This window comes from Pavona decussata, unplaced genomic scaffold (assembly GCF_977016875.1).
Source record: "Pavona decussata unplaced genomic scaffold, jaPavDecu1.1 SCAFFOLD_41, whole genome shotgun sequence".
In the NCBI taxonomy this organism is placed as follows: domain Eukaryota; kingdom Metazoa; phylum Cnidaria; class Anthozoa; order Scleractinia; family Agariciidae; genus Pavona; species Pavona decussata.
In genome coordinates this window covers 1,790,244-1,802,297 of record NW_028145463.1, presented here as the reverse complement: position 1 = coordinate 1,802,297, position 12,054 = coordinate 1,790,244, and the positions used below count along the sequence as shown (strand labels likewise).

General features: G+C 38.3%; 2 protein-coding genes and 1 long non-coding RNA gene across 7 annotated transcripts in view; 1 reads left to right on the top strand and 2 right to left on the bottom strand.

The window, feature by feature from the left end:
• LOC146482981 (uncharacterized) overlaps positions 1 to 12,054 on the bottom strand; it is a 79,796-nt gene that overhangs the window by 32,984 nt on the left and 34,758 nt on the right. The window lies entirely within an intron of this gene.
• Positions 1 to 12,054, bottom strand: part of LOC146482983 (uncharacterized) — a 55,014-nt gene that overhangs the window by 19,944 nt on the left and 23,016 nt on the right. The gene's annotated exons all lie outside the window — the stretch shown is intronic.
• LOC146482985 (uncharacterized) lies at positions 3,078 to 11,318 on the top strand. Of its 4 annotated transcripts, none has more exons than XR_014864003.1 (5): positions 3,078 to 5,918; positions 6,274 to 6,329; positions 8,994 to 9,089; positions 10,062 to 10,171; positions 11,090 to 11,318. XR_014864003.1 is itself a non-coding variant. In XM_085106589.1 (4 exons), the coding sequence occupies exons 1-4, from the start codon at positions 5,712 to 5,714 to the stop codon at positions 10,087 to 10,089; spliced, it is 387 nt and encodes a 128-aa protein (XP_084962715.1). In that variant the 5' UTR covers positions 3,078 to 5,711; the 3' UTR covers positions 10,090 to 10,962. The 4 variants fall into 4 exon arrangements, 2 of the variants coding, with proteins under 2 accessions (XP_084962715.1, XP_084962716.1); XR_014864004.1 differs by having other exon boundaries at positions 3,080 to 5,918; positions 8,994 to 9,099; XM_085106589.1 differs by lacking the exon at positions 11,090 to 11,318 and having other exon boundaries at positions 10,062 to 10,962.

Genomic DNA, 12,054 nt, shown 5'->3' with positions numbered 1-12,054 from the left:
CACTTTTTTTGAATTGAATGTCTTTGCCTCCAAATTTATCGGAAGCGGACAGTGGGCAGTTAAAATCTCCACCAATAAGAATTTTGTCAGTTTGCTGGCCACGAATAGAATCGGTTATCTTCTGAAAAAATGAAATTTGCTGGTTTTGGTCGTTTGGGGCATAAATATTAACGAGGCACAATTCGTCTTCGTTGACGGTGGTGTTTACAATAATAAATCTGCCGTTTTTATCCGCAGTAACATTCGTCACCTCTTTACTGAGCGAGGGACTGAAAAGAATCATAACACCTCTACTGTGTTTTGAGCCGTGCGCAAAGAAAATGTCGCCTCCCCATTCTGCTCGCCAAAAATTTTCCAGCTAGCATCGCTGTACGTCTCTTGCAGAAAAATTACATCAAATTTTCTAATATGAAGCCACCGGAAAAGTTTTCTTCTTTTGACAGATTTGTTGAGGCCTCTTGCATTAAGAGAAACAGCATTTAAGGTCATATACACACTAGATTTATGAATTTCTGTCTAACGCAATTCATGAACCACAGCTTGCAACGTTCGACCTTGCGATGGAAACGTTTTGTGCAGATGGTGCGCTGACAACAATTTACAATACGTTGAGTAAGGCGGGTACAAAACACGATGAGTACAACAAGTGTACTATGGCAACTAACACTTAACATAATAGAAACACTAATTAAACTGCGAAGCAGCTTATTGTATAGAAGGGAATAAGTGCCATTTTTTAAAGGCATGTTGAAAAGAGACAAAACCCTCCTACAAAACTCTCCGCCAAAATTTAAATAATTAATTGATGAAGCGAAAGGGAAGCGAGGGTTTTGAAAGGGAACGTTTGAATAATGTTATGTTACATGTGGGAGAGGGTGGGAAAGAAAAATATTTGATTATAACCTAACGAATATTGTCCAAATCTTCGACTTCATATACTCTATGTACTTGATCGCTTTGGGACTTCCTGACGAAAATTTTGCCGTCAGTGGTCCAGGCGCTATGCCAGTTGTTGATCTTTTTAACTTTTCTTACTTTACCGAACAGTTCACGCCTATAGTTAGTTAAGTTCTCATTAATATAAACAGCTCCTGCATTATGAAAATAGTTGTTTAGACTTACTGACTTCAGGTGCTTTTTGGATTTATAGAGTTCATTTTTGGCTCTGTATGATCTGAATCGTACAATGATTGGTCTTGGACCGCCGTTAGATCTTCTCGTAGCCATTCTATGACAGATGTCGATGTCATTGTTGGCAATATGTACATTGAGAACCTTTCCAAGCTTGATGATCTTGTCAGACAGATTTTCTTCTGAAGACTCAGGAATGCCGTGAATTTCGAGATTATGTTTTCTAGTGTATTGTTCTAAATCGTCTATTTGGCATATAGCGGTGTCCAGATCGCTTTTAAGACCATCTAGATCGTCGTTTAAGTCGGCAACTTCATCTTCTGCTTTGCGAACTTCTTTCTTGAGCGAGCTCACATCTTGTTTCAGCTTGTTATTCTCCGCCTCTAATTTTTCCAGTTTATCGATGTGGAACTCTAGCGACTTCTGCAGTTCTTCGTGTGGCTTGCGCAAAGCTCTATTCTCTTTAAGAAGCTCGTCAGTGTTCCGTTGTATGTTGTTCAGTGCGATCCAGATACTCGACAGATCGGCATGCTCGACCATGTGCTCTGTAGTCTTTGCAGTCTTATTTGGAGGAATTTCGGGCGAGCTGCTGCTACTAGGCCTTTCAACTCTCTTCCCTCCAGTGATGGGCGGACTTTCGTCGCATTCGCTTACCTTTTCAGCCATTTATTACGAAGCGGAGAGCTACACAGGACGGACTACTCAAAAACGCTGCCGTCCATCTTGGCTCTCCCCCAGGACTCCACCAAAAATTTGATACCCTATCTATGACCTGATAGTGCCTGGTCAACTTCAATTCAAAAACCCCTGGAGCCCAGCGCGTGACCGCGGAGCGCGTGACAAGCCGTTGCGGAACGTTCACAGTTGCCGTAAACATCATGATGAAGAAGTAGCTTCTTCAAAAACAACAACAACAACAACAAACGAATTCAAAACTAGAATGAAAAAATCGATACCCTATTATTACCAAAATGGCGGCAAAATGGCTAAAACCGATACCCTATTTATGACCAAGGCGGCTGAAAAACCATACCCTCTGGCGCCGTACATAAATATATAGTCCATATAAGGGAGTACCCCCCCCCCCCCCCCGGAGGTATTGTCATACAGATCTTTCAAAATCTGTGGTCACAATATGGATATTACAAGTTTAATCATTCATGTGAACACATTCAATTTAGTGTAATCTCCTTCGGGAAGTCTAGAGTGGAACAATCCAGCCAATCAGAGCATGAGCACTAAAATGGCTTGCAAAGCGAGAACGGCGAGTTCTCGAAGACGAAGATGAAGAGCATTTTAGCTCAGCTTAAGTCATGAATAACATAAGCATTTCAAATGTTTTACTTGATGTTAGTCGTTTTCAAATAACATGCTATACATGTAAACAACGTTTTATTTTATATCAGATTTTTATTCACTGCAAGGTCAGTAAAGTTTAGTTTTCCATTGCTTCCTTTGGTATGAATTTTCACGCTTCGTTCTAAACTTGACCACTTGCAGGGGCGTAGCTAGCCTTCAAGCCATTAAGCACGGGCTTAACAAGAATTTCGTTATTAGTTTTTTTTAACAGCCGAAAGCCCGTATTTTCTTTTGCTTACTATTCAATAGCGAATACCCGCTATATCAACGTTTTATTTTGAAAAACAAAATAATGGCTTTTAATATTATATATTAAAAAATGCTGAAAGTTTAACAAAGGATAGAAACGTTACTATAGAACTCTGAAATAGTTTTGCGCACGAAAATCTAGCTGAAAGTTGACTCCGTGCTTACCATTCTCCTCACTTTGCCAGGGTCCATTGCCACACCAGAGAGATCATTTAGCACCATGAGAAGAGTGAAAACATATGTGCGGTCCACTATGCTGACAGAGCGACTATGATATAAATGCACGCATACAGGGACACGGCAAGAAAACCCTCATTTACCAGTGATTTTACCAAACGGAGAATTCTAGGAAAATTTAGTATTTGCCTTCAGTTTTCCGATGTTAGAAAATGTTCTGTGAATTTGTGGTTTTTCTTTTGTGAACGCTGGCAAAATGTAAAGTTTATCATATGTTTTCCATCACGCGGAAAACCGCCAGTCAACGCCTTGTATTCAGAAACGTTTTCTTTATATTTTCCCGCCTGGGTGAACGTGGCGTTTATCGTAGGTTTTCTAACTGCATCTGTTTGCGGTTAACACAAGGTAAACATGGCATTTACTGTTAATTTTGCTGCGCTCGAAAAACTCCTGTGAACACTTTGTTTTCCAAAATGTTTTCAGACGGTTTTCCCAAGAGGGTAAACGCGGTGTTTGTCTCGCGTTTTCTTTACATTTATATTCACGGTTAACACAAGGAAGACATGACATTCGCCAGCAATTTTGCTGCACTCGAAAAACTCCCGTGAACACTTTGTTTTTCAAAATGTTTTCATATGTTTTCCCAAGAGGGTAAACGCGGTGTTTGTCTTAGATTTTCTTCACATTTATATTCACGGTAAACACAAGGAAGACATGACATTCGCCAGCAATTTTGCTGGGCTGAAAAAACTCCTGTGAACACTTTGTTTTCCAAAATGTTTTCAGATGTTTTCCCAAGAGAGTAAACGCAGTGTTTGTCTCGTGTTTTCTTTACATTTATATTCACGGTTAACACAAGGAAGACATGACATTCGCCAGCAATTTTGCTGCACTCGAAAAACTCCCGTGAACACTTTGTTTTTCAAAATGTTTTCATATGTTTTCCCAAGAGGGTAAACGCGGTGTCGGTCTGTCGTTTTCTTTACATTTATATTCACAGTTAATATAAGGAAGACATGATATTATCCGTGAAGTTTGCTGCGCTGGAAAAACTCCCGTTAGCACTTTGTTTTCCAAAGTGTTTTCAGGAGTTTCCCAAGAGGTTAAGCGCTAAGTACCAATCGACTCTGGGACTGCGGGAGCACTCGTTTTACTCACTTCATTTAAATATTCATCAATTCTGGGACTGCGGGACTGCCAAAGCGCTCGTTTTACTCACTTCATTTAAATATTCATCAACTCTGGGACTGCGGGACTGCGGGAGCACTCGTTTTACACACTAAGATTTAAATATCTTTCTTTACATTTTCCCGCCTGAGTGAACGCGGCGTTTATCGTAGGTTTTCTAGCTGTATCTGTTTGCGGCTAACACATGGTAATCATGAGATTAACTGTTAATTTTGCTGCGCTCGAAAAACTCCTGTGAACACTTTGTTTTCCAAAATGTTTTCAGACGGTTTTCCCAAGAGGGTAAACGCGGTGTTTGTCTCACGTTTTCTTTACATTTATATTCACGGTAAACACAAGGAAGACATGACATTCGCCAGCAATTTTGCTGGGCTGAAAAAACTCCAGTGAACACTTTGTTTTTCGAAACTGTTTTCAGATGTTTTCCCAAGAAAGTAAACGCAGTGTTTGTCTCGCGTTTTCTTTACATTCATATTCACGGTTAACACAAGGAAGACATGATATTCACCGTGATGTTTGCTGCGCTGGAAAAACTCCCGTGAACACTTTGTTTTTCAAAATGTTTTCAGATGTTTTCCCAAGAGGGTAAGCGCTAAGTACCAATCGACTCTAGGACTGCGGGAGCACTCGTTTTACTCACTTCATATTTAAAATATTCATCAACTCTGGGATTGCGGGAATGCGGGAGCACTCGTTTTACTCACTTCAGTTAATATATTCCGGCATCAACTCTGGGACTGCGGGACTGCCAAAGCGCTCGTTTTACTCACTTCATTTAAATATTCATCAACTCTGGCTTCGGGAGCACTCGTTTTACTCACTTTAATAGATTTAAGTATCCATCGACTCTAGGACTGCGGGAGCACTTCTTTTTCAAGTAAGATATTTAGCAATCGAGACATGATATTCACCGTGAAGTTTGCTGCACTCGAAAAACTCCCGTGAACACTTTGTTTTCCAAAATGTTTTCAGGTGTTTTCCCAAGAGGGTAAACGCGATGTAAGTCTCGCGTTTTCTATTCCTTTCTCCTGACGGTTAACACAAGGAAAACATGACATTCGAAGGAAATTTTGCTTAGCCTGCGAACAGGCTCCCAATTAAGTGGGGTATAGCCGTAAGGGCGAAAAGAAAAGTCAGTAAGCCGGGCAAGCGGTGCACGGTTTTGCTGCGGTTGAGCCTGAATAGGAATAACGTGCGCCACAACGAGAACATTGTATGCGACGTCTGTTCCTTTTCTTGAACTTTGCAGGAGAACTTCGTTTCGGCATACTAGTAAATACTTAAATTTTAGTGGAAACACCAGAGTTCCGAATTCTTTTCTTCTTGTGACAAATTTTGGCGCCTGCAGCTTGCCTGCAACGAAAACTGCTGATCAAAACTACTTTGGGCTTTTGAAATGCTGGCCAAGAAGGAGTCTCCGTCGGCAGGCGTCGCTCCTTGATCGTGTGCTGTTTCGTGTAGCGTTGTGGGATTGATTTAGCGCGGTGCGCGTGGCGTTGTGGGACTGATGCAGCTCGGCGCCTGGGGACGAGGCAGGCTTCTTGGATTGTTTATACATTTGTTCCCGCCGTTGTTGCCTAAGTTGTCTTCACAATCGGCGGCGTCATATGCCGTCTAATGCCGTTTTTAAGGCCATCGAAAAGATCCAGGAAACTATGGAGAATGGTTTCAAGGCCATAGAAGCAAGGATCGCTTCTTTGGAGGAGAAGGTAAATCACGATGTAGCTACGCAGGCTAACAGCGTTGGATCGTGTAAGCCATCACCAAACAGTTCAGGCAGAAAGCGAAAGATTCACAGAAACCCTGATCTGTCGGTAAGTAGGCTCTTTATGGAAAGCCGATCATGGATTTGTTGTTTCTGTGTATGTTTGCTCATAGGAAGGGGACATATCTTAGTTTCTACGCCAAATGAACGTTGGAAACCTTTGTAATTTTTCAAATTTCGCGCCTCGATCGGCGAGCAATTTTTCACACCTTTTCTTCTGAAACCCCCGCGTAACGGCTAGGAGATCATTTTTTTTTTTTAATGAAAACGACCTCAAAACATTGCGATTTGGTGACCGGCAAGCTTGGCAAAAATACAACCTTTTGTATCCCTAGGCCATTGCGTTCCAAGCATGGAGATTCTTTTCAGCAGTCTTTATAAGACAAAATATTTTGTGTTCACAGCACTATATCCGCTCCAAGATGGATCAGTTGGAACTGTCCTGGAATACTGACAAGAAGTGAGTTCTTTAAGTTTTTTATGTATCGGACAATTTTAGCGGCTTTTGTTACTTTTAAGGAGGCTCGTAAGGGTTTTGTCATTGTTGTAGTGTCTTTGAACTTATGAAAGATAATTGCAAAAAATTGCATGTGGGAATATGGACAAACTATAAACATCTTTGTAACTCAGTTGTTGGGCAATACCTTAAAGGTAGTTCTGATGTCATTTGGGTTACCATGGCAACAGGTTAGCTCACGAAAAATGACCTCTAACTTTCAGATTTTGCATAGTCAGTTACCTACTGTGTTTATTGCTTGTTGGAAAGCATTCTAAATTCTTTAACTCCTTTGGAAATATTACAAAAGTTATCTACAGTAGTAGATCTTGTGTTTTTCCAAAAAAGGCATTTTTTCACGTACAGAATATTCAACTTGATAAATTTCACCCAGAAAATTCTATTGGAAGTGGCATACTGAATGTTGCATGCATGTAAAAAATCAAAATAGGTCACTGTGCAAAATTTCGAGATTACGACAAATGTTTCTTGCAGCTTTTATTCCCGGTCGCGTAATTGATTGAGTTCGGCAATCAAACCTAAAAAATTGTGTGAGAGTTCGCTTTCTGAATCCAATCACATTTAATTGAATGGTGCAAACCATCAGTTGAAATACATGTAGACAAAAATTTTGAAAAGTCTTTTTTAGCATGTAAGAACAACAAAGAATTAGGTGAAATGAACAGTAGATTGATGTAGCTTTGCTGAAACATCATTTTATGATCTACTACTGTTATCATTTTTAATCGAATGTATGCCAACTTTGGCTACCAAACCTAATCAAACCAAATCAAAGGTCAATTGCTCCAATTTTTGTGTGAGAGTTTGATTGTGTTTGATTGTCAAACTCAATTGATCCCAATCGTTCGATTAAGTTCGATAAATGAAATGTTCTACATGAATTTGGTTCGAGTAGTTACGTCGGGCACACGCACACATGGCTACAAACCCTTTTGAGCCTTTTGGGACTCACGCTAAGTAGAGAAAACAGTGCCTAAACGTACACGCAAAATTGCGTGGATATTAATCATGCAATGATTAATTTTTTTACGTTTAGGTTTTTTGGAGTTTGGAAAGCCAATTTCAAACAAATGCGTGGATTTTACATGTGCATTTAGACAGTGTTTTCTGTATAATATAGTGCGAATCCCTTAAAAGTAATAAAAGCTATTTCAACAGTGCCCATAAATAATTTAGTACAAGTGTTTACTAGCAAGGGTTCCACTGTGAAGCATTCATACCTTTCAAATAAATAAATAATAATAATATTGACAAGTCCTTGGGGATTGTTCTCTGTACTGACCCACACTCTTGCTAGTGTGCTAAATGTCTCTTCTTTGAATTTACTTTATATGGTTTCCCTATGCATCAGGGGAAGAAGTAAGCAGCTTATAAGATGATCCACTTATAAGATGGCTCCATAGGGTTTTCACTTATAATATGCTGAGCACTATATGTATGTTACACATTGAGAGCCAGCTTTCTCTTGTTTTTGCATGTACATGTACTAATTATTCATTGAAATGACCTGAAATGTAAACATTAAGAACAAAACTGTCCTCCAACCCTTGCTGGCAAAATAATGCCCTTCAGTCTCAAGTTAAAACTGCTCAAACACAGGTTTTTGTTAGCATGAATAGGCCTTGATTTCAAATTTTGTCGTATTTTCTTCAGCAAAATCTTCTGAAATTTTAACAGTGGATAGAAACTCATCAGAAAAATCTTTCAAGAGCAAAAATGGTAGGGGTTACAAATTCAGATTCTTTGGTTTTTGCAAATTTGTGGTTTTTGCTACTGCCTAAAAACTTGTCTTACTGATCAAGTTTTTGCGAAAATTGAGCCCTTATTGGAGAAAGTTATTTGAAACCTCTCAGGTGCAAGTTTTTAGGAAATTTAACTGAAGAAAAAGCTAAGAAAATCCAAGTGAAAGTTTAAATTTCACAGACAATAATGACATCTTAGAATACAAATTTGCCAAGATTGCTTTCTGAGCATGCATGAATTTTAGAGAAACGGGCTTGTTTGCGCAACCAAATTGGATTAAACAACCTCGGTTGCATTACTCTTAAGTTCACGCATGCCCAAATAGCAATCTTGGAAAATTGTTAGTGTATCATTGCCTGTGAAAATGTAAACTGTTTTGCAGTGCGCAACTCTACTGCACACAATGGCAAAATAAAAAATTGTCGCTCATTCTAGCTAACTACTGAGTATCACTCAATCTGACTTGCATCTAACAATAAAATTCTTAAGTTGCATTTTACGCTGAATTTAAGGTGTTTTCATAAGACTTGCCCCAGTCCCTTCGCGGAGAAACCAGTTTTGAAGCTCGATTTACCACTGCTTTGTGAAATATCTGCAAAACCAACCCGGTGAACCTATTTTCTTTTTTTCAGATTTCTAACCACAATGTCATTTGCCAACTACCGTGAAAATTTAAGGAAAATCCTAGTGTTAGAAATATCAAATTTTGCGCCTAATATCTAGCCAATGGACATTTTGGCCTACCTTCAGAGGTAACGAATTAGATTATTTTGTTGAATATCTCAGCACAGGCGGCCCAAATGCGAAATAAGAGTAGTTATTTTGAATGGATTAATTTTGTGGCACATTTATTATCATTTGCAGGGAGAATGAAGACCCAAACCAGGCAGTTACAACAACCTTACTAAGAGAGATCAAAGAAGTAGAACAAATCAAAAAAGATCCACTCTGCACAGAGAGGTAATTTTGGGTAAGTTTTTATGATCATGCCTATGTCTGTGTGTATACTGTATGACTTAATAATTATTAAAAGGTACTGGATTTTCATTAAATGCAAGGCAAGGCCCAGATGATATAACAGCAGTGGTCACACTATCACTTTTACCAAATGAATAGCAAAAAACCTTTGTCACTTGGCAGCCATGTTGAGTCTCAGAAGAATGAAAAGCTTTGTTTTCACATGGCAAGCCTCGCACTGCAAAAGCAATTCTTGTTTTCTTCTGAGACTCAACATGGCCACATGTGACAAGGGTCTATTCACTGGGATTTCACGAGACTGGGAGTGAGAAAGAAGGGAGGGATCGAGCCTGTGGACATTCTTTTGATGGGGCATTCCATGATACCAAATTCTGGTATCATGATTTGATTGGTTAGATACTTTTTTTAGATAACTGTTGACAGCTTTGCAAACAATGTTAACTTTAGTTATTAAACATCATTTTGATTGGCTTGTGGTGTAAATTTGCATCATTTTGTCAAAGAAGCTGAGCTTTTTGCTTCTAGTTTGGAGAGGCAAAATGATGGCATCAAAAAGATGTTGACAGCCTCTGTCCCTTTTCTTTCTTGCCCTCAGTCCAATCTCTGCTTGTGGTTTCTCTTCACCCTATAACCCACTTAGGAGCTTGTTCACACTGGCAGGATAGAGTAAAGTATATATCAGGCTGCTGAAAGAGCAGTTTTTGTTTCATATTTTATTATATTCTCATCTTTTTCTTTTGAGAAAGCCTACTTTTTTAATAAAACCCTGACCAGTGTACCCACATGAAGCAAGAACAGCCACAATTCTGATTGTTATATCGATCATGTGCACAGGGCTTGTGTAAAATGCATTAGGATGATATGGTTTGTAAACCTTCAGTCCTGAGAATACAAAAATATATGAAACAGCAAATTTATTGTACTGGCAACTAATTCAGTGTGTTGTGCTTTCAGATGCTATTTCTCAGAACTATGCCTCTAGCAAGAAGAGAAAGAGGCCAGAAGAAAATGGCACCTATGAAAAGTATCAGCAAGAGCAGAAGAGGAGGCAAAGGATCAAAAGGGTAAGCATTGTATCACTGATAAAATAACACATGATAGGATGTAAGTTTCAGAATATATTATTGCTGTACACACTTGAAAGATATAAACCATGAATGATAACACCCAACAGCTTTTGGGAAACTTTCGACCCACATGACTGTATGAACTTATTTGTATTTTTTTTGCTAGAGAGTAAAAGCACATGAAGATTTTAAGGCTTAAAATTTGCATTTTTCTTGTCGATAAGAGAAAAACAAGAAATATGCATACCCCATAATTCCATAAAGTTGTATTGTTTGTACTTTGCCCAAGGCAATGCTTTTTTTTCAATCTAGTGAAAATGTTTTGGATCCCATGTTTGGTTTATACTAAATATATTCCTGTAGATGCCACTATCTGATTTAGTTTAAACGACCGATGCATCCAGTAGAACACATCATTTTTTCTTTTCTAAGATTACTTTCAGGTATTTGAAAGGAATGTTTGTTTAGCTAATGCAGTTTGATTTCTGTGGATTATTCACAAATCCCATCCCTTGAATTTATGAGCTGTTGTTGAATTTCCAGAAATCCTAGCTAGCTGTACAGTACATCACTCTTGACACTTCATTTTTCCCAAAGAAAGCAATGGGAATTAGTTTTCTTGTGATATGAAAGTTTCAGGTGATGTTTCATCAAATATTGAAAGAAAATGCAAGCTCCTCATCCATTAACTAAATACAAATTACTTATAAAAGGCTTTCTGTAAAAGGACCAGTGGGTTACAGCTCTGTTATAATAAATTGAAAGTCTCAAGGCATCACAGTGATGCTACATGTACGCTGATTATTAGTGCATTTGCTGCCTATTTTTGAATTATGTATAATCATTTTGCCTCAAATTAAAAACAGTTATTTGCTCTTAATAACTTGTTTCTATCTATCAATTCTGTCAATTTAGAAACTGGAAAAAAAAAGACTGAAAGTTGTGAACGAAGAAGAGAAAGAGGACGAAATATTTGTATCCCTCCACATCAGCCTTGTCTCCTCAGATACTGGAGAGTGGAGGAAGTGTCAGACCTTTTTAAGACACTGGATGACAGGTGGAAGGCAGCAATGACACCACAACAAAAGCGTCAATCAGTAAGCCGAAGAAATGGCCTTCCAAGTCTTCGGAGCCCAAAATTATGGAGTTCACCAGTAGTTAGTTTGGGCTGTACGATCTTTGTAGATCACTCAGCTATAGTTTTGGGGGCAGTAATGTTATTAAGGGTTTCATGCAAAAGGTATGCAAGCTGCTTGAAATCAACACTTTTCTGGCTATATACAAGAACTCAATGAGTTGAAAGATTTTTTTATTAAACAAAGTCTTTGAAGTCCTTGAAACTGAGTCTTGAGGTTATAATAGAATCAATCAAGCTCATAGCTTTTGCATTTTACCCTTCAAATAATAACAAAGAAATTCTTTTTTCTCATAGACTGCCTCCTTTTTGGATATCAGACATTTAATACTAGGGTTATACATTGTAGTATTTTTCTTCATTTCAGTGTTTTTGCCTTTATAATCTTTTACATTTTTACATGATACAACTGTATCTTGTACAGGGTATGTGTATATAGTTTCTTAGTACAAGATATCAAAAAAAATATTCTACAGCTGTTCTTTGACTGTCATCCAAATTTTTTTTATTTGAATGAAGTATTTTGGAGAGCAGTTGTCTCTTGAACAACATGTACAGGGTATGTGTCTATAGTTTCTTAGTACATGTTGTTTAAGAGACAGCTGTTCTCCAAAAAACTTCATTCAAATAAAAAAAATAGTAGATGACAGTCAAAGGACAGCTGTAGAATTTTTTTTTTCATTACTACAAGTTGTTCATGCATGTGATTGACTGTGTTGAAATGCACATGTGATCATACTAAAAA